Here is a 27,152-nt window from a genome sequence, read left to right as displayed (position 1 = left end):
GGATCGAGACTCTAAGTTGTCTGAAGTTGCAGAGAAAATGCATGCAGGCTTGTGGAAAACATGCCAACTCGATAGAGATATGTTTTTAAGGGCTGTCCAAATGAACGAGTTTAGTCACGGGATTAATCACACAACAATCATCACATCAATCATGTATATATCAGGCATGTGAGCACTCTTTGAAGAACAACAGAGGAAAATAAAGAGGAACTTTTCTATCAGAACAAAGTGATGTCACGCAAACCCGAGAAAAATAAATAAAAATAAAATCAGGACTACATTTCCTGCAATTGGGTGCATTTCTCAACTATTTTTTACCTTTACATTTAATCTCATCTCCCAACCTCTTTTGGCTGTCTTTTGGACACTGACATGCACCATGTAATGCAGTGTTTTTCTACCTTTTTTGAGCCAAGGCAGATTTTTTTGCGTTGAACAAATCCGGAGGCACACCACCAGCAGAAATCATTAACAAAACGAAACTCAGTTGACAGTAAAAAGTTGTTGTCGCAATTGTTGGATATGATTTTAAACCATAACCAAGCATGCATCAGTATAGCTCTTGTCTCAAAGTAGGTGTACTGTCACCACCTGTCACATCACACCGTGACTTATTTTGAGTTTTTTGCTTTCGTTAGTCCTTGTCTTGCGCTCCTATTTTGGTGGCTTTTTCTCTTTTTTTGGTATTTTCCTGTAGCATTTTCATGTCTTCCTTTGAGCGATATTTCCCGCATCTACTTTGTTTTAGCGATCAAGAATATTTCAGTTGTATTTATCCTTCTTCGTGGGGATATTGTTGATTGTCATGTCATGTTCGGATGTACCCTGTGGACGCCGTCTTTGCTCCACAGTAAGTCTTTGCTGTCGTCCAGCATTCTGTTTTTGTTTACTTTGTAGCCAGTTCAGTTTTAGTTTCGTTCTGCATAGCCTTCCCTAAGCTCCAATGCCTTTTCTTAGGGGCACTCACCTTTTGTTTATTTTTGCTTTAAGCATTAGACACCTTTTTACCTGCACGCTGCCTCTTGCTGTTTTCGACATCGACAAAGCAATTAGCTACCGGCTGCCACCTACTGATATGGAAGAGTATTACACGGTCACTCTGTCGAGCTCTAGACAGTACAGACACTCAACAACAACACATAATTTGCAGATTATAATTACTGGTTTGCAAAAAATATTTTTAACCCAAATAGGTGAAATTAGATAATCTCCCACGGGACACCAGACTGTATCTCACGGCACACTAGTGGTTGAAAAACAGTGATGTCATGTATCACAACTCATGTTTACAGTATAAAGTACAATATAAGTTCAAGCTGACACGTGTAAAGCACGTGAATGAAAAGTCAGCCGGTCTTTCAGTAAAGACGTCTGCTCGACAACATCTGATCTGTTACTGTCTCAATGCGTCCCCCGAGAGCCCCACATCATTGGGCATGTGCTAAAAAGATAGAGTGCTGAGGCGTTAAGAGGATGAGCCGCGGAAAGTGTTGCCGGAATAGATGGCTTGTGAAATTGATATGGTATTACTTTCCGATGTTCTCCGAGTCTATTTAATAGTCAAGGGGACCGCAGAGATTTGCTGTTTTTCCTTTAATTTCCATCTTATTTCTTCCTTTCACACCCTGTTGCTTGTGTTTTTTTCACCCCCACGTCCACATTTCCACTTAACATAAATACACACCTTGTTTATGTTGAATACCCGTTAAGAAACTGCCACTCAAGCTATCATTTGAAGCGTGTAACAGCTTTTAAATGTCATCAGTCTGTACTTACGACAAGATAACGGAAAAAAAAATAAACACAGGTGCAAGAACTGTTGGCTCAGATATGGTTAACAAAGGGCGTAAATGCGGAATAAAATAAGCGGTTGGTTAGTTATTTGTGTGTGTGTGTGTGTGTGTGTGTGTGTGTGTGTGTGTGTGTGTGTGTGTGTGTGTGTGTGTGTGTGTGTGTGTGTGTGTGTGCGTGCTTCGAATTGAAGGACAGAACGCAGGTTTCCCAAAAGAAAACGGAGTTCTGAGGCACACAATGAAAATAGAATCTCAAGGAAGGAACTAATTCTCTTCCTCCCTGTAGAACCTCACTTAATTTGGCTGGCATCCGAGTATTAAAATAGGAGGAGGATCAGCCATTCAGCTGCACAAAAGCAAGCTGGCAGGCTTTGCAGTCTGGCTCGCACACACGCACGCACGCACACACACACACACACACACACACACACACACACACACACACACACACACACACACACACACACACACACACACACACACACACACACAAATAGAAGAAAGACAGTCTTGAGGGCTCAGTTAAAAAAAAAAAGGTAATTACTCTGATTAAAAAGCATGTAACCACTTAGATTACATTGTAATAAAGTACTCTTTCTTACCACACTTTCTGCTATAAGGGATTTCATTGACTCGGTGAATTCGACATCATGTTATTTCTTCTAGCTTGATGCAAAGAGCTGTCATAAGAACATAAACTCATTGATAGTTAGGAGCCTCAACATGTCACACCGCGGTGAGGGAAGTCTTGTCTTGGTTTTTTCTGTCTTGTGATTTACATGTTTTATTTTGAAAAGCAACTCCTCTTGTTTCAGATCACGGGTCCTTCCTCTTGTGTCACCAGTCTGACGTCATTCCTGACCCTTGATTGTTTCCACCTGTTTCCCATTACCCTCATGTTCTTTATAAGCCCAAGCCTCCCCTTATAAATAAATGATAAATGGGTTGTACTTGTATAGCGCTTTTCTACCTTCAAGGTACTCAAAGCGCTTTGACACTACTTCCACATTTACCCATTCACACACACATTCACACACTGATGGAGGGAGCTGCCATGCAAGGCGCTAACCAGCACCCATCAGGAGCAAGGGTGAAGTGTCTTGCTCAGGACACAACGGACATGACGAGGTTGGTACTAGGTGGGGATTGAACCAGGGACCCTCGGGTCGCGCACGGCCACTCTCCCACTGCGCCACGCCGTCCCTTGTTCTGTGCCAGATTGTCTCGAGCTTTCGTGCCTGTCTTGCGTTCCATGTCCCTGTTCATGTCCATGCCTTGCCTTGTCTCACGTCTACGTCCTTGCTCCCAGAATATCCCACGCTGTAATTTTGAATTAACTTTTTTCCTCCCTCAGAGCGACTTTTGTTATCCTACCTTTTTCTACCGCAGTGGTGAGTTATTATTTTTCCTTAAAGATATTTTTCCTCAAAGTTTGTTGAGTGATTTTTTGTTTACATTGATTAGAGTAGTTAAGTTTTATAGTCGGGCTTCACGGTGGCAGAGGGGTTAGTGCATCTGCCTCACAATACGAAGGTCCTGAGTAGTCTTGGGTTCAATCCCGGGCTCGGGATCTTTCTGTGTGGAGTTTGCATGTTCTCCCCGTGACTGCGTGGGTTCCCTCCGGGTACTCCGGCTTCCTCCCACTTCCAAAGACATGCACCTGGGGATAAGTTGATTGGCAACACTAAATTGGCCCTAGTGTGTGGATGTGAGTGTGAATGTTGTCTGTCTATCTGTGTTGGCCCTGTGATGAGGTGGCGACTTGTCCAGGGTGTACCCCGCCTTCCGCCCGATTGTAGCTGAGATAGGCTCCAGCGCCCCCCGCGACCCCAAAGGGAATAAGCGGTAGAAAATGGATGGATGGAAGTTTTATAGTCTTTATTTTCTTCCTCCTGTTTGGAGCGTTTTTTTGTTAAAGTTTTTTGATAACAGATACGGAGCTAATTATATCGTCCTTATTTTTATATTCCTCCTTTTTTGGAGTGATTTTCGGTTTTTCCCTTTTGGAACATTTTGTCAATAGTATTTTTTGTATTTCATAGTAATTGAATTTACTCGGCTCTGGAGGCTTAAAGAGTATTTCAAAATAAAAGCTTTATTTGGAATCACCTCTCTGCATCTGAGTCCCTTCCTCCGTCCAAGCCTGACACAGCAGGGAAGAAGAGGCCATTGTTCATTCAGCGTAAGTCCCCGATTGATTAACTACACGTTGCTCGCCTCGTCCCCGAGGCTCATAAAGCTTTACTTTGCATGCACACCTACTACATACTGATACACGCCCGGTTAGGGGAAGTGCTCCACAAAACAAGGCCTCAAAGTGCACGGGTGTAAGTTTTACGTCACCTTTCGGACGTTTATCCAGTAGCCGATGATTTGATCTGTAGCCTCGGGCTCTCTCTGCGTCCACTGCAGGTTGTAGGAGTAGTTGTTTCCTTTTAGAATCCTCACCGGGTTGGGTGTGTCGAAGTAGAATTCGGCGTTGTAAGGTGTTGCTGTGAAAATAAGATAGAAATAAAAAAAAATAAAAAATCTGGCGAAAATTGGGGCCTAAAGCAGAATTTTATCTTGACAATTGTTTTTACATACTTCTTGAGTTTGAGTTTAAGTTTATTTGGAACGTGCATGCAAACAATATGATACATCACAATTTCCAGTTTCTCTATTCAACTTGTTCGAAAAGGAGTAGGAAGAAGTACCGCTTACTTAATCCTAACCCTTTTCCTTTACATAGCAGTTGTTACAAGTTTTGTTGACTTCCTGTTCTCAATTTATTCACAATATACTCCATAAGTAATAACAATACAAATAAATAAATAATAATTGGTGAAGTAAGTTATATTTCATATGGTGAGATGAGTAAGATTATCTTGAAAATGAATGGATGGATGAGATAAATTCAGAATGTTTATCATGGTTCTTCTTCATTGTACTTTGTAAACACTAAGTTTGAAGAGTTTCTTGAAGTGGATCATATTAGTACATTGTTTGATTTATTTGCTTAATCCTTTCCGTAATTTAATTCCACATATTTATATACTGAAGGTCTTAAGTGTTGTACGTGCATACAAATGTCTTAAAAATTACATTTTTCTCTAAGATTATATTTCTCTTCTTTTGTTGGGAAGAAATGTTGTATATTCTTGGGTAGCAGGTTATAGTTTGCTTTGTGCAAAATTTTAGCTGTTTGCAAATTCACTATGTCGTGGAATTTCAGTATTTTTGTAAATGTACGTAAAACAATGTTTGTTTTTCAAAACAAACTAGAATTTAATGTTATGCATGTTCTGTACCAATTCATGGGAAAAGACTGTTGAATATTTTTGTATTATTTCGTGCAAAATAACATATTTATCACAACCAAAAAATCCTGACACTTTACTAAGCCCAGCAGTAACAATGCACGCCACATGGGACAGTGGGAATGTCTGGGGAAATATGCCATGATGTTTCTATCAGTGACGGAGCAAGAAGGGGCTAGGAATATGTTTGCGGTAAAATGTCACATTTTACATGAGCTTGCAAAACGGGGCCACTCACGGATGGTGGGGCCCTAAACACACCACATGACCTGCGCATCAGGAAGGGCTGCCCCAGGCTAAATTGGGGGCCAAAGCAAATATTAATTTCGAGCCCACCTCCATTACAAAATGTTTTCAAAACGATGTACTGTATATTTCGGAGTATAAGTCGCACCGGAGTATAAGTCGCACCTGCCGAAAATGCATAATAAAGGAGGAAAAAAACATATATAAGTCACACTGGAGCCCGACCAAACTATGAAAAAAACTGCGATTATAGTCCGAAAAATACGGTAAACACTTTTGAATCAAAATTAATGTTGCGTTTGGATCGCACGGTTGCGTTAGTCGTTTCCCCAAGATGCAGCAGGACGTCAAGAAGCATCGCGCCGGTATGATGCTGATTTTGTAACGATCGGGTCGCATGGTTATGTGGAGGTCGTTCTCTCAGGATGCAGACGGACAACTCCGGACGAAGCAGGCAGGTAGGAAATCATTTATTAGAATAAATCATACAGGAACAAACAAAGGCGTGCCAATAGCACGGGAGGCAAGGCTTATGGAGGCTAGTGCGGGAGCTAGCATACAAAGAGGAATCAAACTACAGAACAACACTTAGCGCACGGGTTTGCATGGAAGCAGGTAGAAAATGTCGTTAGCTGTTGCGTGATGCAAACAAGGAAAACAGACTGAGTGACGGGAAAAGGCAGGACTAAATAGCTATCTGATTAGCGCTCGGAAACAGGTGAGCGTCCCGGACACTAATCAGAGACAGGTGAAAACAATAAATAACCATGGCAACCAAGAAGACACAAAACAGGGGTGCTGAAACAGAACTAAGCCAACAAGCGACAAAACGTGAACAAACTATGATCCGGGCAACGGATCATAATAGATTTATTCTCAAAGCAAAGGGTGAAAATCAAACCAGCGTACCGCTGGGAAACGTACACAAAGCTCGAGGCTAGCTTTAGCTTAGCATAAAATAACAGAAAATATTTAGCATGGGGAGTCAAAAAACACAAAAACTAGAGAGTAGAGAGAAAAACCAAACCAACCGTTTGCGTGTAGCGAAACTAGACTGCCAGGCCGAGTGAAGACGCAAGGCAGGAACAAATAGCTCTCTGATTAGTGATCAGGAGAAGGTGGGCGTCTCGACCATTAATCAATGTTTTGTACCAAAATGAATGCATGGGAAAAAAATTGTTCAATCATTTACTTTCTATAGTAAAATTTAACATAACATATCCATAAGGTAGCACAAGCACCTGGCACAACCCCAACCGAGATCCAGTCCCAGCACTGTGCGCCACAAAAGACAACACAACAGAGAAATCTGCCATTACCTTCTTATCAGTGACCGAGCAGGAATTGGCTGTAGGAATATGTTTGCGGTAAAATTTCATCTAAAGCGCCCTGTCATTCATTAATTTATATTTACATGCACTGAAAACGGGACCCCCACCGATCTTTGGGTCCAACACAAAATCTGTATTTTTTCCCCCTTTTCCACCAACTTCCTCCAGTTCCTTTATTTTAACTTTCATTAAAAAATAATCCGTAGCAGCACAGCTTCCAGTCCGCTTAACAACACTTGATAGACACGGGCGAGACACATCCTATAGCCTATAAAGTCAGGCATTATAAATAAATACTCTCTATTTTATGGTGCTGCTGTCACATATACTGTATATACTGTAATATTGTACATGTGTTGTAGATATTGTACATGCGTTGTATATATTGTATATTGTATATATTGTACATGTGTTGTATATATTGTATATTGTATATATTGTATATACTGTATGTTATAGACATAATATAATATATCTGTATATATATTATTCTGTACACATATTATGTATATATTTGTATATATGTTAGATTTTTTGTCGCTATATTAGTCTATTTATACCTGCATTGTCCTTTCCATCCTTACACTTTCCATCATTGTAACTGAGCTACTGTGTTGACCAATTTCCCTTGTGGATCATTAAAGTTTGTCTAAGTCTAAATCTAAGTCTAAGTCTAAGTCAAAGTCTAAATGTATTACAGTAAAATAACATGGGTGCATCCAAATAAGCAATCAGGTTTTGACACCAGTTTCCCTTATTTTACTATTTTTTCAGGGAAATGTCCCTAATTCTTAAATAAAATATTACAATACTAGGGACAACATCTGACTGGCTTGTTGAAAGACACATTTTCTGACATAGGCATTCATTCCACCCTGTTTTCTCGTCTTTTGTATGTTATTAAACATATCTAAAATTAATACTTACAATATAATACGATACAATTGATTCAGGTCATGGCGATACGGTCTATTCCACCGATGAAGCCATAAAATAGACATTTAAAACCCTCCAACACATTTTTGTACAAACCCCAAAACCAGTGAAGTTGGCACGTTGTATAAAACGTAAATAAAAACAGAATACAATGATTTGCAAATAATTTTCAACCTATATGCAATTGAATAGACTGCAAAGACAATATATTTAATGTTCGAACTGGAAGACTTTGTTATTTTTTGCAAATATTAGCTCATTTGGAATTTGATGCCTGCAACATGTTTCAAAAACGCTTGCACAAGTGGCAAAAAAGACTGAAAAAGTTGAGGAATGCTCATCAAGCACTTAATTGGAACATCCCACAGGTGAACAGGCTAATTGGGAACAGGTGGGTGCCATGATTGGGTATAAAAGCAGCTTCCACGAAATGCTAAGTCATTCACAAACAAGGATGGAGCGAGGGTCACCACTTTGTGAACAAATGCGTGAGCAATTTGTTGAACAGTTTAAGAACAACAATTCTCAACGAGCTATTGCAAGGAATTTAGGGATTTCCCCATCTACGGTCCGTAATATCATCAAAAGGTTCAGAGAATCTGGAGAAATCACTGCACGTATGCGATGGTAATACGGACCTTCCATCCCTCAGGCGGTACTGCATCAAGAAGTGACATCAATGTGTAAAAGATATCACCACATGGGTGTTTAGAAAAACCACTATCAGTAACTACAGTTTGTCGCTACATCTGTAAGTGCAAGTTAAAACTCTAATATGCAAAGCGAAAGCCATTTATCAACAACACCCAGAAATGCTGACGGCTTCGCTGGGCCCGAGCTCATCTAAGATGGACTGATGCAAAGTGGAAAGTGTTCTGTGGTCTGACGAGTCCACATTCCATATTGTTTTTGGAAACTGTGGACGTCGTGTCCTCCGGATCAAAGAGGAAAAGAACCATCCGGATTGTTCCAGGCGCAAAGTTCAAAAGCCAGCATCTGTGATGGTATGGGGGTGTATTAGTGCCCAAGGCATGGGTAACTTACACATCAGTGAATCTCCTGCTTATTTCAGCAAGACAATGCCAAGCCACGTGTTACAACAGTGTGGCTTCATAATAAAGAGTGCGGGTACTAGACTGGCCTGCCTGTAGTCCAGACCTGTCTACCATTGAAAATGTGTGGCGCATTATGAAGCCTAAAATACGACAACGGAGACCCCAGACTGTTGAACAACTCAAGCTCTACATCAAGCAAGAATGGGAAAGAATTCCACCTGAAAAACTTAAAAAATGTGTCTCCTCAGTTCCCAAACGTTTACTGAGTGTTGTTAAAAGGAAAGGCCATGTAACACAGTGGTAAAAATGCCCCTGTGTCAACTTTTTTGCCATTAAATTATAAGTTGATAATTATTTGCAAAAAAAAAAAAAAGTTCTCCTTTGGAACATTAAATATCTTGTATTTGCAGTCTATTCAATTGAATATAAGTTGAAAAGGATTTGCAAATCATTGTATTCTGTTTTTATTTACGAATTACACAACGTGCCAACTTCACTGGTTTTGGGGCTTGTATACATGCTGTAAGTATGTATGTAATGTAGTAACAGTCACACTTATGATAACGTAATATTTACAGTATTCTGTTATTTTTAGGTAATACCAACATTTCTTCACTTGGCGCATTTCACATAACGCTACCGTTGCTATGCGCTAAACATTTTAAATTGGAACATAAACAGTGACTTACAATGTCCTACAATGTCAGTGTCTTTCAGCACTAGACTTGTGCTCTCCTTGAGCTGCTAAATTCAGAATAATCCTCACTCGAACTGAAATAAAAAAATGTTTCCTGGCGAGGTTGCAATGGTCTTATGCCGTGTTCCATTTGTTGAGAGCCATATAGAATCAAGTTGGTAGCGTGTGGATTGATTCCACAATCTTCTGCTTTACAGGTGAAATGCATGATTTATAATGTAGCAATAACATTTCCTGCAGCAGCAACAATAGCAGGTCAAGCAGCTCCTTCTTTATTTTATGGTGGGTCGCAACAAATGTTATTAGCATCTCAAACTCGCTCGTAGCTAGTGGCTGGCCACTCGCTGGAGGTCAGAAGAGCAGTGTGAGCAAGGCGGTGGGGTCACAACGCCAGAAAAGTAGTTCCTCTGAGATGGCTCTTACAATAACAATGTGGCTATAGCTTGGTTAATACAAACCCCGTTTCCATATGAGTTGGTAAATTGTGTTGGATGTAAATATTAACGGAATACAATGATTTGCAAATCCTTTTCAACCCATATTCAATTGAATGCACTACAAAGACAAGATATTTGATGTTCAAACTCATAAACTTTATTTATTTTTTTGCAAATAATAATTAACTTAGAATTTCATGGCTGCAACATGTGCCAAAGTAGTTGGGAAAGGGCATGTTCACTACTGTGTTACATGGCCTTTTCTTTTAACAATACTCAATAAACGATTGGGAACTGAGGAAACTAATTGTTGAAGCTTTGAAAGTGGAATTCTTTCCCATTCTTGTTTTATGTAGAGCTTCAGTCGTTCAACAGTCCGTGGTCTCCGCTGTCGTATTTTACGCTTCATAATGCGTCACACATTTTCGATGGGAGACAGGTCTGGACTGCAGGCGGCCCAGGAAAGTACCCGCACTCTTTTTTTACTAAGCCACGCTGTTGTAACACGTGCTGAATGTGGCTTGGCATTGTCTTGCTGAAATAAGCAGGGGCGTCCATGAAAAAGGCGGCGCTTAGATGGTAGCATATGTTGTTCCAAAACCTGTATGTACCTTTCAGCATTAATGGTGCCTTCACAGATGTGTAAGTTACCCATGCCTTGGGCACTAATGCACCCCCATACCATCACAGATGCTGGCTTTTGAACTTTGCGTCGATAACAGTCTGGATGGTTCGCTTCCCCTTTGGTCCGGATGACACGATGTTGAATATTTCCAAAAACAATTTGAAATGTGGACTCGTCAGACCACAGAACACTTTTCCACTTTTTATGAGTCCATCTTAGATGATCTTGGGCCCAGAGAAGCCGGCGGCATTTATGGATGTTGTTGATAAATGGCTTTCGCTTTGCATAGTAGAGCTTTAACTTGCACTTACATATGTAGCGACAAACTGTATTTAGTGACAGTGGTTTTCTGAAGTGTTCCTGAGCCCATGTGGTGATATCCTTTAGAGATTGATGTCGGTTTTTGGTACAGTAGCGTCTGAGGGATCGAAGGTCACAGTCATTCAATGTTGGTTTCCGGCCATGCCGCTTACGTGGAGTGATTTCTCCAGATTCTCTGAACCTTTTGATGACATTATGGACCGTAGATGTTGAAATCCCTAAATTTCTTGCAATTGCACTTTGAGAAACGTTGTTCTTAAACTGTTTGACTAATTGCTCACGCAGTTGTGGACAAAGGGGTGTACCTCGCCCCATCCTTTCTAGTGAAAGACTGAGCATTTTTTGGGAAGCTGTTTTTATACCCAATCATGGCACCCACCTGTTCCCAATTAGCCTGCACACCTGTGGGATGTTCCAAATAAGTGTTTGATGAGCATTCCTCAACTGTATCAGTATTTATTGCCACCTTTCCCAACTTCTTTGTCACGTGTTGCTGCCATCAAATTCTAAAGTTAATGATTATATGCAAAAAAAAAAAAAAATGTTTATCAGTTTGAACATCAAATATGTTGTCTTTGTAGCATATTCAACTGAATATGGGTTGAAAATGATTTGCAAATCATTGTATTCCGTTTATATTTACATCTAACACAATTTCCCAACTCATATGGAAACAGGGTTTGTATGCAGGTTGGCGTTTTTTTGATGTTTTTTAGAGCGCTTTCTAAGCAGAATAGATTACTCCAATATACTTACCCTTGCTCCTGATGGGTGCTGGTTAGCGCCTTGCATGGCAGCTCCCTCCATCAGTGTGTGAATGTGTGTGTGAATGGGTAAATGTGGAAGTAGTGTCAAAGCGCTTTGAGTACCTTAAAGGTAGAAAAGCGCTATACAAGTACAACCCATTTATCATTTATTTATCATGTAATATACTTGCATTGTTACCCGCTTTGTACTAGCAGTTTTTCACTATATAGAATGCACAGACAAGTGAAAATGTGAGTTTTTGTATCACATAGGGATTGGGGGGGGGGGGGGGGGGGGTACAGTTTCCCTTTAAAAATGTGATTACTTAATGAATACTATTCTACTATTGACTATGACTACACTGACCACCAAATCTTCATAATCACTTACCAGAAACATTAAATCTGCACGTGGATGTACCCGCACTATTGCTGACTCGGCACTCATAAGATCCGTTGCTGGTGGGCTCCAGCTTGAACTTCAGCTCGGGGGTCTCCTTCAGGTCCGGCATAGGCATACGAATGAAGTCACCGTTGCGGAACCAGCGAATGTCCGTAATACGAGGGGGGTTGGAGCGCAGCGCCGTACACCTGAGGGTCACCATCTGATAGTTCCTTGCACGGGTATCCTGATATACTGGATCCAGAATGGGAGGATCTGTGAAGACAACAGGGCCGTATGTTTCAGTTTGCTTGTCCAGTTATCCAGATGCATTATATTCGCAATGCAATGTGGCTGCACACATTGATGACAGTGAATATCATCTCATCATTTGGTTTTCTTCTACATGTTTTCCACCGAGTACTCCCTTTGTTTATTTACCATATACCATGTGCGTTAATACACGGCGTCATTTTTTTTCCACCACAACAATGCAGATGACCCTCAGATCTACGTGTCAGTGATGCCCGGTGAATGTCGGCCTTTGTCGCTGCATTGAACAGATCAGTGTGTGGATGCAAAACAATTTCTTCAGCTAAACTCAGACAAAACTGAAGTAAGTGTCTGTGGCCCACAGAAGCAAACATAACATGTTATTAGTCACCTTGAGACCCTCCCCCTGAAACATAATAATCAGGGTAGAAATCTAGGGTTAGTAATGGGCTGAGACTTGGAACTTTAACAGCTACATTGAGTCAGTAACATCAGCAGCTCTTTACCACCTGAAAACATTGCCAAAATCAGAGGAATAATGTCTAAATCAGACTTCGAAAGTCTAATCCATGCCTTTGTCTCCAGCAGGTTAGACCACTGTAATGGCCTTCTCACTGGGCTCTCTAAACAAGCTGTAAAGCAGCTGCAGTATATCCAAAATGTTGCTGCTCGAGTCCTGACTAGAACCAGGAAATACGACCATATTGGTTCAAACCCCGGCCGAGTCATACCAAAGACTATAAAAATGGGACCCGTTACCTCCCTGCTTGGCACTCATCATCAAGGGTTGGAATTGGGGGTTAAATCACCAAAACTAATTCCCGGGCGCGGCCACCGCTGCTGCTCACTGCTCCCCTCACCTCCCAGGGGGTGATCAAGGGTGATGGGTCAAATGCAGAGAATAATTTTGCCACACCTAGTGTGTGTGACAATCATTGGCACTTTAAATTTAACTTTAACTTTAAAGCAGCTCTCCTAGTGTACAAGTATTTCTTTACATGTTAGAACAGGCCTGGGCAATTATTTTGACTCGGGGGCCACATTTAGAGAAAAAAAATGTGTCTGGGGGCCGGTATATCTATTTTTAGGAACACTAATACAAAACCTCACAATAATGTCTGATTGAATGCTAAAAACTTTATGACAGACAGACTTAAAAAACATAATGGAATTTTAAATTTTTCTATGAAGGATAAAACACTGAATATTGACAAAATATGAGCGTCACACCCCTTTTCGATCGACATATTTTACAATCAAGTGAAACACAACAAAAATGCAACACACAGTGAAATATGAACGTGAAGGGTACAAAATAAACCCACCTACAATCTGATATATCTGATATATCACTAAGCTTTACAACTTTGTTGTGAAAATCTCCTTCCACGTCTGTGGAAACGCTTCCCGCCCACACTGCCATGACATCACATGACCATAGTAACTAATTAGATGACCATAGTAACTAATTAGATTACCATAGTAACTAGTATACCATGCCATACCATACCAACTTTATTTATAAAGCCCTTTAAAGACAAGCACAGTTGAAAAACAAAGGGCTGTACACCACAAAGAAATAGAGGCAAAGGACAGACTAAAAAATAACATTTAAAACAGAAATAAGAATACACATTTAAAAAGCAAATATAGATTACCCTAAGAACAGTTTGTTAGATAAAAACAGTTAACAAGTTAAAAACAGTTCAAAAAGTTAAAAGCTAAAAACAATTCAAAGTCTCATGCTGGGTTAAAAGCCAGTGAATAAAAATGGGTTTTAAGAAGGGTCTTAAAAATAGCCAAAGAAGGGGCCTGTCTCACATGGAGAGGGAGATCGTTCCAGAGTTTGGGACCCGCAACAGAGACTTACGGTCGTTAGAAAACATGACTGCACATCATAATGGCAGCTACACTTTCCATCTTAAAGATCTAAAACAAATATTTGGGAATGTCCGGCGGGCCAGATTGAAAAGCTTAACGGGCCGCATGTGGCCCCCGGGCCTTAATTTGCCCAGGTCTGTGTTAGAATCATCTCAAGCTCTGAGAACGTCAGAGAGTGGTCTCCTGCTGGTGCCCAGAGTCAGGACCAAACATGGTGTAACTGTGTTTCAGTTTGATTTCCTAAAATCTGGAATAGTATTCCTAAAGATGTGAGACCGGCCTCAATATTTGCAATGTTCAATTCCAGGCTAAAATGTTTTGTATTTAATTGTATATATGAGAACTGAAAGTATTTTATTTACACTTGAATTTAAATTGGGATTTTTTAGAATTTTATTTTCGCCTTCTAGTAATTTTCTGTATAGCACTTTGAATTCCCTTGTGTAGAAATTGTGCTCTATAAATAAACCTATACTGTCACAATAATCATGGTGAGTCCAAATAAATTATTTTTCTCACATAATATGATTACCACCAGTGATCCTCTATTTTCAGATAGCACAATGCCATCCCTGCTGTTCAACTACGCTAACCAGCCATAATTAACCTGCCGGCAGCTTTGCGTGCCGCTGCGGTTAATGACTGACTAGCTGCTGTTGCCCCGGGGTTAGCGAAGATACAACGCAGGCAAATTAGTCCGCCGCAAATCACCAGGCAGCTAGTTCACTCCCAGCTAATCATGTGGATAATAGACACGCTGCTAATGGCGGTATTGCCTTACACACGGTGATGAGATTGTGTGTTCGGGCCCAGAGGTGAGGCAGCGAGACTACAGTACATTATGAGTCGCGTTTATCAGATTCAGATGTAATTATAGTCTAATCTATGTCATTTAAGGACTGGAACGGGGAAAACAATGGGGTAAGGGACTCCAAAGTCTGAAGAAACCAGTAAAAACTCTCATGGTTATTTATGGTAGATGGGAGTTTATAATGAGGACCTATTAGAACCACCATGCAGATACAACATACTGAGGGATGTGCTGAAGGGTCGTCTTGTAATCCTGTGGACTGATTAGTGTACGGTCACATACCCTGCTGCTGTTTATAGGCACATACGTGCATACTGATGCCTGTTTGACTTTGGCAACATGTGGCAAGGGCACAGTGAGCAAGTTAACTGTGAAGGTTACAACATGAAAACACTTGTGTGCATGCATGTACAACATTGTACACAAAGGCAGTGTGGGGGAATCAACTCTACTCTACCTGCAAGGAGACGCCTCACATTTTTATATCCGTGTATCTTCTCAAGGGTCAATACGATAAAAAAAAAAAAGGATATGCCTTAGAGTAGTCAGTGTACAGCTTGTGTAGCTTTACTATCCACTGGAAATGAGCCAACACACAACCATTGTTTGAGTACCAAGGTAAGCTTGGTTAACAAGTGCAAAAGTGGTGCACACCACCGTATTTAATTGAGGTTTGTGCTTGTATACCGGCTGTCACCATGGAGACACACCTTTCCATCCACACATGGTCCAACCTGTGGTGTTTCATCATGTTTTTGACATGCATCACACAAATTTAGTATGAACCGCCTATTTTGAAGCGTGACCAAGACGAGAAAACCTATTTTCAGCACGCTGAAGTTGTTGCGTTGTGATAGTGCGTCTGGATGTATCCAGTTGCAAGAAAATGCATATTGCAAGACACTTTTTTCATATATATTAGAACAGTGGTTCTTAACCTGGGTTCGATCGAACCCTAGGGGTTCGGTGAGTCGGCCTCAGGGGTTCGGCGGAGGTCAAGACACACCCGACTCATCGTGTAAATAAAAACTTCTCCCTATCGGCGTATTACGGATACGGCAACAGCTGACTGATTTGCAGGTGAGTAATTTGTTTTGAGTTTATGCACTGTGTTGGTTTTGTTGTTCGAACAAGGTGATGTTCATGCACGGTTCATTTTGTGCACCAGTAAAAACACATGGTAACACTTTAGTATGGGGAACATTATTAGTTGCTTATTAACATGCAAATTAGTAACATATTGGCTCTTAACTAGTCATTATTAAGTACTTATTAATGCCTTATTTGGCACGGCCTTATTATAACCCTAACCCTGTAACCTTGACCCTAAACCTAACCAAATAACTCTAAATTAAGTCTTTGTTACTTAGAATATGTTCGCCTAGTGTCCAAAAACTCTAAATTAAGTCTTTGTTACTTAGAATATGTTCCCCATATTAAAGTGTTACCAAAAACATATAACTTTGTCTTGAATTTGAAAAAAAACAACATTTTATTTTTCACTAAAGAAGGGTTCGGTGAATGCGCATATGAAACTGGTGGGGTTCGGTACCTCCAACAAGGTTAAGAACCACTGTATTAGAATAAGCGATATATCACCTTAAAAAAAAGCACCAAAATTAATCAATTGAATTTGTTTTAATCAGCTGCTTAAAAGGGGTCCTATTATGCACAGACAACTTTTTGTTACCTGTTGGTACCTGTTTTTATGTATTTGGGATCCTCATAAATTTCGAAAATTTGCAATCAATCCATGGCACGGCGGAGATATTTATAAAATAATCTTGCCTCCTTTCAAACTTGTTCAAAACAAGACGTTTTAGATGTGATGCCAGCGGATTTCTCCATATAGGGTAGAGGTTTGCCCAAGGAGCTTTGCGTGAGTCTGCCATTGTAGTTCGAAGTTGTAGTCACTCTGTCTTTTTGTTGTGGGGCAAACTGGCTCTTACATGCAGATGTATCCTCCGCTGTTGCCATTTCTAATACAAAGTATTGTAAAGTTCGAATTTATGTCTGTCTGTAGACTCTATACAGAAACGCTAAAAACTACTGTTGTATATTTGATGGTCGTGTGATGGGTGATGAGCCAAGGACCGTCTAAGAGGAATCGTCGAACAAAAAGCTTTATTTTGTTTCAGCGAGCCTCGGACTAGAGTTGCAAAAGTGCCAAATCTCTTCATTCTGCTGTCTTGTCGGAACATTGTGTTTAAATACCATTTCTTCTACAATCTCTCCTTGAGGGTCAAATCTTGACACCGGACAGTCTGCATACCACTCAGTTTATTTACTTGACTAACCAACCTAACTCCTGTGATCGATTTGGGTCCGGAGACCTCCAACTCCTATCCTCTGTCCCTTTGTGTGGACCTTCTTCCAGATGTTGCTAAGGTCTTTAATCTTCCCTCTTAACCCAACACCGACTTCCTTGTGGGATTCCCACTATCTTGGGGACTGCCTGCAGCGCTGTGGATGGACACGCGCACTTTGACCTTAGTATAAGACTGTTTTTAAAGGATTATGTGACCAAATGCAAACACATGCTACTTCCAATCCTATAAGAAAATTATACCTGAACAAATTAACCACACTACAAAACGGCTGACGGGTACAAGAAAAGTGGAGGCATGTAAATAAGACCGCCCTCAAAATGGTGCATCCTGAAGAGGTCATAAAGCTGCTTGAAAATCGTCTGGAAAACATAATCTATGCAACATTTTGGCCAAAGAACCAACATAACATGTTATGTAGATCACAATAAAGTGTTTTACATGTATAAAACATTCATAATACGACCCCTTTAAGTGATACAGCAGCTATAAAGTTATGAAATGTAATTGCTTCTAGACTAGGGGTCGGCAACCTTTACCACTCAAAGAGCCATTTTGACCCGTTTCACAAAATAAAGAAAACAATGAAGCCACAAAACTCTTTTGAAATTTAAAATGAAATAACACTGCATACAAAGTTTTTTGTTGCTTTGTGCTATGTACAAACCAGGGGTCTCAGACACGCGGCCCGCACCTTATTATGAACATTTAATGTCAGTGCGGCCCGCGTGTTTTATATGAATGCCGCTTAACAGCATCACACTTGCCAATCCTCCCAATTTTTCCGGGAGACTCCTGAATTTCAGAGCAACTATTCTCTCGAATGTCTGCTGATTTTCACCCAAACAACAATATTAAGGGCGTGCTATGATGGCACTGCCTTTAGCGCCCTCTACAACCTGTACAAACAGCTTGCCAGCCCAGTCACATGTTGTATGCGGCTTCTGCAAACACTCATAAGTGACTGCAAGGCATACTTGTTCAACAACCATACAGGTCACACTGAGGGTGCCCGTTTAAACAACTTTAACACTCTTACTAATATGCGGCACACTGTGAACCCACACCAAACAAGAATGACAAACACATTTCGGGAGAACATCCACGTCGTAACACAACATAAACACAACAGAACAAATACCCAGAATCCCATGCATCCCGAACTCTTCCGGGCGACATTATACACCACCGCTACCACCAAACCCCACCCCCGCGGGTTGCCGACCCCTGTTGTAGACAATATGTCCAATATTTTTTATTTCTGAAAGTCCAAATATGTTGACACACACCGACGGATTATTCTTTCTCTCAATATTGTGTCTTCACGACGCGACCGCCTCCTTTCTTACAGCTATTTTTACGTAACAGTACCAGTTTGGACAAACACTCCCGACCAGCTAAATACAGACGCAAAACATCCGCCGCAAAACAGTTCCCGTTCTGATAAATCACATTGCGTGTGCTAAATGATTATATTTGCATATCCTAGTGTGTGAATGTGAGTGTGAATGTTGTCTGTCTATCTGTGTTGGCCCTGCGATGAGGTGGCGACTTGTCCAGAGTGTGCCCCACCTACCGCCTAAATGCAGCTGAGATAGGCTCCAGCGACCCCCCGCTACCCCAAATAAAAAAGGGACGAGCGGTAGAAAATGGATGGATGGATGGATTCTCCTCCCAGTATTGTAAACAATCTGATAATCAGCATATATTCTATATATTCATGAAAACAGACACGCTAAGTGGATCACACTCCCTATTTTGCTCATTTAAGAGAAGCAATCCTCTGCGCACGAGCTTAATGGATCAGCTTTGATCAAGTTTGCACGTGTTTTATTGCACACAGACCTTTAGTAGAAGTCAGGTCCTATATATTACCACTTGTGTTGCCACTTGTGTTGCCAGCAACGATGGCTGAGTGTTGTCTCATTGTCAGCAGATAGTAGTAAATATTTACTCCTATACAAGCAGTACAGCGACTACTGTAAATTACATGCAATAATAATTTCCATAGTATCGTCCTTTGAAATATATACTAAATAATGCATTTGTGGGTTGTACACTTGATAAGACTGAGTTAGGGTACTATAAATGGTTCCTAACATTCAGGGTGACTTAAAGGGGAACTGCACTTTTTTTTTGGGATTATGCCTATAATTCACAATCCTTATAAGAGACAAAAACGCATATATGATTTTTAAATGCATTGTAACTCGTAAATAAAAGTCTGCTTACAATGGAGCCATGACGCCATTGCGTTTATTACGCCCATAAAACTCAATAAATAACCATCCAAAAAGCACCAACAGTACTCCATTTACATTTCAGGATCCGAATACTGACCAAGTATTAGATATATTGTTATTATAAGTGCTAACGTTAAGGACTGACATTTAGCGGCACATTGATCAGAGAGAGGCAACTTCTTTATGCTAATGTATTGACATCCTGAGCTGGTGAGCTGCTTTCTCGCCTCGGAAATCCTTAAAGTTAATTCTAGAATATAAATCATGTCTCTCACCTGGATAGTAAAATGATGTGGACATAAACTGAGAAGTTAGTCAACTTTGACAGCCAATTTAGACCCTGAGACGGCGAGAGAGACACGCGAAATACGCAGTTTTTTACCCACCCTTTTTATAAGTCATTCTTCATCTAAACGCAAATATATCATCATACTAACATCCGGCATCCCAGTGAGAGCAGACGTTGTACAGTAAGTGATGTTTAATTACGTGTGTTGGCTCTCTTGAAGTCTGCAGGGAGTAATAACCAGTGATGTTGTTGAAGGAAAACGTGAACGTCGTGATGCGTCTATGAAATCAATGTGCCGCCACATGCTTAAAATGAAATATTTAATCACCAAAATGATTCCCGAGCGCGGCCACCGCTGCTGCTCACTGCTCCCCTCACCTCCCAGGGGGTGGAACAAGGGGATGGGTCAAATGCAGAGGGTAATTTCACCACACCTAGTGTGTGTGTGACTATCAGTGGTACTTTAACTTTTACCTTTAAATGTTATCATGAACGTGCCTGTTACTACACTATGTATATACTGTACTTACAGTGTCTATATAAAACCTCGATGGAAGTGTTTTGATGTTTTTCAGCGCTTCATAAGCAGAATAGAGCGACTCCTATAGGCTTCAATGTAAGCAGACTTTTGCTTGCATTTATTTATGAGTTAGTATGTGTAAAAAAAAACAAAAACATATGTGTGCTTGTCTTACATAAGGATTGTGAATTATAGGCAACAAAAAAAGTGCAATTTCCCTTTTAAATATCCTCCTTTTAGGTCAATGTGCCCACTGTCTTAGCAGCCCACAGACACACTGCGATGGGTAGAAGACCAACATCCCTCTTGTTGAATGCAAAACATATTCCACTACTGACCAGGCCTAACATTTAAAGTAAACAAAGTCAAGAAAACTCAATTTAGAGACGGTGGCCGTGTGTGGATGTGGAGGGGGCATGGTAGAGGAAGACAAACGACGGGAAAACGCAGCGTGAAAGTGAGCAAAGTCGATGAGTGACTATGAGGGAGAAGATGTGGAGAAGAAATGACCAGACGGACAGAGCGAGAGGGAGAGAGGGAGGTTCTCCCTCTGTTAGCTGATTGATGATGATGAGAATGGCAATGAGGAAGAACAGCCAACTGGGTTGGAAAGAAGAAAAATAGCACATAGAAAATAGAATATGGGGCATAGTGCGTTAGGACTCTGCATAGCTACTTAATTGAGTCAACCAAAAAAAAAAAAAAAGAATGGTGCCTTCTCTTCACATCAACGAACACCGCTAAATAGACAAACCACAAAAAAAGCACTATAATGAGGCACAAATTAAGGACGTAAAAAAGGAAAACAGATCTGTTTTCCAACACGTTTCTGGGCTGTTGCCGTAGTGTTATCCCTTCTCGCCACTTGCTGTGTTTTCTATCGCTATAACCTGACAATAACACTTTTTTTCCCCCTTTTCCTTAGCACCTTGCCATCCATCTCCCCTCCCTAATGCCACTTTCCTATTGCAGGCTCGCTCTTAAACCTGTTTTTGGTCCTCACGCTCTTGTTGGTGTGTCCGTCTCATCTCTATGTTTCTTTCTGCAGCCAGAGTGGGGTGGCCACCTGGTCCATTAATCAGACTTGGCCAGTGTGGACAGCAGAGCTCACACAGTGTTGCCCTTCCGCCCCGCTTGCATTAGCAAGCCCTGTAAATCCTAGTGGAGGCAAAGGAGCACAATGGAAGCCGGTAATTTAAACCGTTTCATTTTGCCCCGGGTACATCGTATGTACAGTACATCTCTGCCTGTGTGTGTGTGTGTGCACTTTTAAAGGCCGACTGAAACCCACTACTACCGACCACGCAGTCTGATAGTTTATATATCAATGATGAAATCTTAACAATGCAACACATTGCAACACATTACGGCCGGGTTAGCTTACTAAAGTGCAATTTTAAATTTCGCACAAAATATCCGGCTGAAAACGTCTCGGTATGATGACGTCAGCGCGTGACGTTACGGATTATAGCGGACATTTTGGGACAGCATGGTGGCCAGCTATTAAGTCGTCTGTTTTCATCGCAAAATTCCACAGTATTCTGGACATCTGTGTTGGTGAATCTTTTGCAATTTGTTCAATGAACAATGGAAACAGTAAAGAAGAAAGCTGTAAGGTGGGAAGCGGTGTATTGTGGCAGGTGTTGTGCTGGATAACGCACCCCCGCCGTAGAATGCACCCCCTGACTGTTTTGCCGGATAACACAGCCGGTGTTTCATTGTTTACATTCCTGAAAGATGACAGTCAAGCTTTACCATTGGCCTGTGGAGAACTGGGACAACAGAGACTCTTACCAGGAGGACTTTGAGTTGGATACGCAGACACGGTGCCGTGAGTACGCATGCAGCTGTGGCTTCCAAACATTTGATTGCTTGCCCGTACGTGCGTGCCGCTATGTGCATGTCACGTACGTAACTTTGGGGACTTTGGGGACTTTGGGGACTTTGGGGAAATATATGTGCTGTATGAACTTCGGGGAGGTGAACGGTACTTTGGGCTGTGGGATTGAGTGTGTTGTGCAGGTGTTTGAGTTGTATTGGCGGGTTATATGGACGGGAGGGGGGAGGTGTTTGTTATGCGGGATTAATTTGTGGCATATTAAATATAAACCTGGTTGTGTTGTGGCTAATAGAGTATGTATATGTCTTGTGTTTATTTACTGTTTTAGTCATTCCCAGCTGAATATCAGGTCCCACCCGCCTCTCACAGCATCTTCCCTATCTGAATCGCTTCCACTGCCCTCTAGTCCTTCACTCTCACTTTCCTCATCCACGGTTCTTTCGTCCTCGCTCAAATTAATGGGGAAATCGTCGCTTTCTCGGTCCGAATCGCTCTCGCTGCTGGTGGCCATGATTGTAAACAATGTGCAGATGTGAGGAGCTCCACAACCTGTGACGTCACGCTACTCGTCTGCTACTTTCGGTACAGGCTAGGCTTTTTTTATCAGCAACCAAAAGTTGCGAACTTTATCGTCGATGTTCTCTACTAAATCCTTTCAACAAAAATATGGCAATATCGCGAAATGATCAAGTATGACACATAGAATGGACCTGTTATCCCCGTTTAAATAAGAAAATCGCATTTCAGTAGGCCTTTAAAATGTACAGTTCTACCCCAAATTACCCATAACCTGGGAGAATGTTGAGAATAGGTGAGTATTTTATGTGTTGAGTCGGTATCATCTGGTTAGAAATGAGAAAAAGACAACGCCCATCAATGGAAAACAATTTTAAATTATTCATAGCTCTGGATTTACAGTAGCTGACCGTTTTAAATTTGCACCATTCTAAAGGATACGGGTAACTTCTAGAACAGTGGTTCTCATCAAGTACCACTTCAGAAAACACTTGGGACTCTCTCTCTCTCTCTCTCTCTCTCTCTCTCTCTCTCTCTCTCTCTCTCTCTCTCTCTCTCTCTCTCTCTCTCTCTCTCTCTCTCTCTCTCTCCATCCATCCATCCATCCATTTTCTACTGCTTGTCCCTTTCGGGGTGGCAAAGGGTAGGTAGGTAAGGTAGGTAGGTCTTTATTGTCATTGCACAAGTACAATGAAACTTTGTTTTCAGCCCGTTCAAGATTAGACAAACAAACAGTGTACAGGGTTACAGAACATGAACGCTGATGGGTCGCCACAAAGCGCCCAGTAAAAGATGGGAAAAAGGTAAACGCTGGGGGAGGATGAGTAGAAAAATACACTCCAGACTGGGCTCCTAAGGGGGCCCAGTCTGGAGTGGGAAAAAACCTATATATACAAGCACATGTACATATTACAACATCCATCTCGAGACTAGCTTTATAAATAAAGTTGATTTGATTTGATTTGACTAGCAACAGAGGAGAGGGAGTGGGGGCCATGGTAGCAGGCTGCAGCTCTTCAGGCGCTGCCCAGCTGTCCATCACCTCTAAGGAATTTGCGTCAAGGGCATTGGATGGGGCGTGGGGTATGTGTGTGTGGCGTATATTTTTGTGGATGCATGTGTGTGTGTAAGCCTGCCACGTGTCTCTATTCTGCGGGCTTGATGTCGTTTAGTCGCTAGTCCAAAGTCAACAACAACAAGGTGTGTGTCCATGAGAGACAAGAAGGGAGTTTGTTGTGTCTTCGGCGCACTGTCCTTCGGGAGAGTCTCGAAGCCAGGGAAACAATCCAAGTTCGAATGTTTTGTATGTGAGTGAAAATAAGATTTGCTTTTCACTCTAAATTGTCTAAAGGGTGCAGAAGCCTATCTCAGCTGCATTCGGGCGGAAGGCGATGTACACTCTGGAAAATAAATAAATAAATAAATATATATATATATATATGTGTGTGTATATATATATATATATATATATATATGTGTGTGTATATATATACTGTTAACTAAGGGGACGTTTACAGCACGGCACGGGGTAAAGTAGAATAGGGGCGCTTGGTTTGCTCACCCTAACCCACTTACATCACAGTACGGTTAATCTTATCTCATTGGAATCTTTTTCTTATTTTTCATCAGAGCTATTTTTTTATGTCACTGGATTTATCGAGATGACGTCACGTCACCCTACATCATATTTTCCCAAGACAACTTGGACAAAGACACTATGGCAATATGTTAACTCTTAAGAGAACAGGTGCGATGTGAAACTTTTGATATTTAACAGGATAGTATGATGATCAACACTCACACTGCACGTTGAGTTGAACCTGCGCCTCTCGCCTCTTGATGTTCAGACCGTTGTAAGGAGCAGTCTGGCAGCGGTAAGCTCCCATCATGTCCCGGCTTACATTCCTCAGCCTCAAGCGTCCGTCGGGCGTCTCCACCACCGACTTCCCTGATGGCATCAGCAGGTCCTTTTCCAGGCGAGACCAGAGGATCGGCGGACGTGGTTTGCCGTCGACCACTAAGCACACCAGTTCTGCATTGCCGCCTTCTCGAGCATTGACTACCTGACCTCCCGGAGGGACCGCCAGCATCGGTGGGGAAACTGGGGGAGAGAAGGCAAAAGACCAATAACATGATGCAGAACCCATGGCGGTCTAAAACTTTTGCACATATGGCGAGGACAATGGGAAGGATATGTCAGAAGACACAGACAGTGACATAAAAATCACAGATGGTGGCGGACGATTAAACTTAAAAACTGAGACAGATGGCGAGTAAAAAGGTACGCAAGAAACTGACGTTAACAAGGCAGATTTTATTGACCAATCACACTGTTTTAATGCAACATGGGAACCATGAACGCAATGGCTGCTCAGCGCTAGCATTGTGGTTAATTACACATAGAGCGGATTACACTCATTAAAGTACATACTTGTTGCCACTGAATAGTGTAAGAAAATGATAGATAGATAGATAGATAGATAGATAGATAGATAGATAGATAGATAGATAGATAGATAGATAGATAGATAGATAGATAGATTAACGCTTCAGCGTTTTTGCCTTTTGTGTAATTTTTTCACTTTTGACAAGTTTTATCCATTTGGCTAACTCAATACAAGTCCAAAAAACACAACAGGCCAGTGTGGAAAGAAAGAGGGAGTTCTCTGTAGAGTAAAACAAAAAAAAAGATTGATGGCGCCTGCAAGTATGGAAGAATCGATGGAGCAGGCTTTGTACCACAGCAAGTTTTAATTGTGTTGAGAGCGTACTTTTCTGGAAAAAAATGCCAAAGCAGACTTATTTCACCGCGGAGAGAAGAGGTATCTCTCATTAGGCATCGCCTCCTTTAAGGCACACACATGGCCCCTTACCCCGCCCCCTGTTACCCCTCTGTCTACTCATGACTTGTCAGCTCCTCCCTCGCCGATACTACTTTTACTTTTTAAATTGTGTAATAGTGTAGCAATATGGTTGTTAAAGTTCAGGAGAAATCGTTTGTGAGGGCACCATGCTGCTGTCCTAGCTTGTTTTTGGCTTGTTGATATGGAGAAAGTTGATCCATCACCCCCTTGTAATATTTGTTTGATATAAAGTACTGTTGGAACCAATTATTCATATTTACATTGTTTCTTACGGAGAAATTGTTTTGACTATACAAGCGTTCTGATTTACGAACCCTGTTCAAGAACCAATGGTAAATTGTTATGTTATGTTGTATCACGTGGCTTGGCATTGTCTTGTTGAAACAAGCAGGGGCGACCATGATAACGTTGCTTGGATGGCAACATATGTTGCTCCAAAACCTGTATGTACCTTTCAACATTAATGGTGCCTTCACATATGTGTAAGTTACTCACGCCTTGGGCACTAATACACCCCCATACTATCACAGATGCTGGCTTTTCAACTTTGCGCCAATAACAATCCAGATGGTTCTTTTCCTCTTTGGTCCGGAGGACACGACGTCCACAGTTTCCAAAAAACAATTTGACATGTGGACTCGTCAGACCACAGAACACTTTTCCACTTTGCATCAGTCCATCTTAGATGAGCTCGGGCCCAGCGAAGCCGGCGGCGTTTCTGGGTGTTGTTGATAAATGCCATTCGCATTCCTTTTTATTTGCACTTACAGATGTAGAGACAAACTGTAGTTACTGACAGTGGTTTTCTGAAGTGTTCAAGAACCAATTAAGTTTGTAAATTGTGTATACATATTAGGGTTGTCAAATTTACTGTATATGGCCAAGTTTTTGTTTCACTCAATGTATATATTGCTACTGCTACTGCAACCAGTACTATGACCACTACTATTAAAAATAATTATAGTCATAATTAGTGTATATGTATTAGTATAATACTGTATAGAATTGTAACAAGTATTGTTTCACATATTGAAGACTCGAGTTTTTAGTGTGACTTCAGCAGAGAGTTTGAAAGTCATGCAAATGTGTGACACACTGATAGACGTACCAAACAGAAAGCAAAAAGAAAGACCTCACCACTGTTCTGGGAGATGTTGACATCCACTCGGAGCTCTGGCACGCTGCTGCCAGGGAAGTTAGCCACGCAGCTGTAGGTGGCCAAGTCTCGGAATTTCATGTCCACAATCTCCAAGCTGCTGGTGCCTGGCGCCATATCGGGGTCACTGCGTAGCAAGATCAGGCTATCCGAGTTGAAGACCAGGGCGCCGTTCTTGTACCAAGTGTAGTTGACCTTGTCCTGAGGGGTGGCGTCCACGTGGCAGGACAGCTTGAGGTCACGACCCATTTGGATGGTCTCGCTGTCTTTGTTGGAGTCCGGGGTGATTTGGAAGGTCAGGTTGCTCATGGCTGTGGGATGTCAACAAGAGAAGTGAGCCAAATAATGCGAGTTGGTTAAGTCTTGAACATAAGTTGAATACATTGTTCAGTGTTACTTTACACAAACATTCCTCACATCATTTTATGAAGTGTGTGGAATTTCTAAAAAGGAAACAGAAAGCTCTGTATGATAATAGTGAATATTTAAAAATAAATATAGAAAATATGAAAATGCATATCTAATATCAAGTAAGGTCAAAATTAATACATTTGTTTTATTTAA

The 27,152-nt window shown here is 41.3% G+C and overlaps 1 protein-coding gene across 3 annotated transcripts in view; it reads right to left on the bottom strand.

The window, feature by feature from the left end:
- mdga1 (MAM domain containing glycosylphosphatidylinositol anchor 1) overlaps window positions 1-27,152 on the bottom strand; it is a 535,716-nt gene that overhangs the window by 104,383 nt on the left and 404,181 nt on the right. For all 3 annotated transcript variants that reach the window (XM_061964377.2, XM_061964378.2, XM_061964380.2), the window contains exons 8-11: window positions 26,570-26,899; window positions 24,370-24,669; window positions 11,878-12,144; window positions 4,137-4,285 (exon numbers count right to left, since the gene is read on the bottom strand). In XM_061964377.2, coding sequence (XP_061820361.2) covers window positions 4,137-4,285; window positions 11,878-12,144; window positions 24,370-24,669; window positions 26,570-26,899 — 1,046 coding nt within the window. The remainder of the gene's footprint in view (window positions 1-4,136; window positions 4,286-11,877; window positions 12,145-24,369; window positions 24,670-26,569; window positions 26,900-27,152) is intronic.

The sequence above is a fragment of the Nerophis lumbriciformis genome, linkage group LG06 (genome assembly GCF_033978685.3).
Source record: "Nerophis lumbriciformis linkage group LG06, RoL_Nlum_v2.1, whole genome shotgun sequence".
NCBI classification, from domain to species: Eukaryota; Metazoa; Chordata; class Actinopteri; order Syngnathiformes; family Syngnathidae; genus Nerophis; species Nerophis lumbriciformis.
The sequence above is the reverse complement of the archived record's forward strand: the minus strand, read 5'-3'. Positions and strand labels throughout refer to the sequence as shown.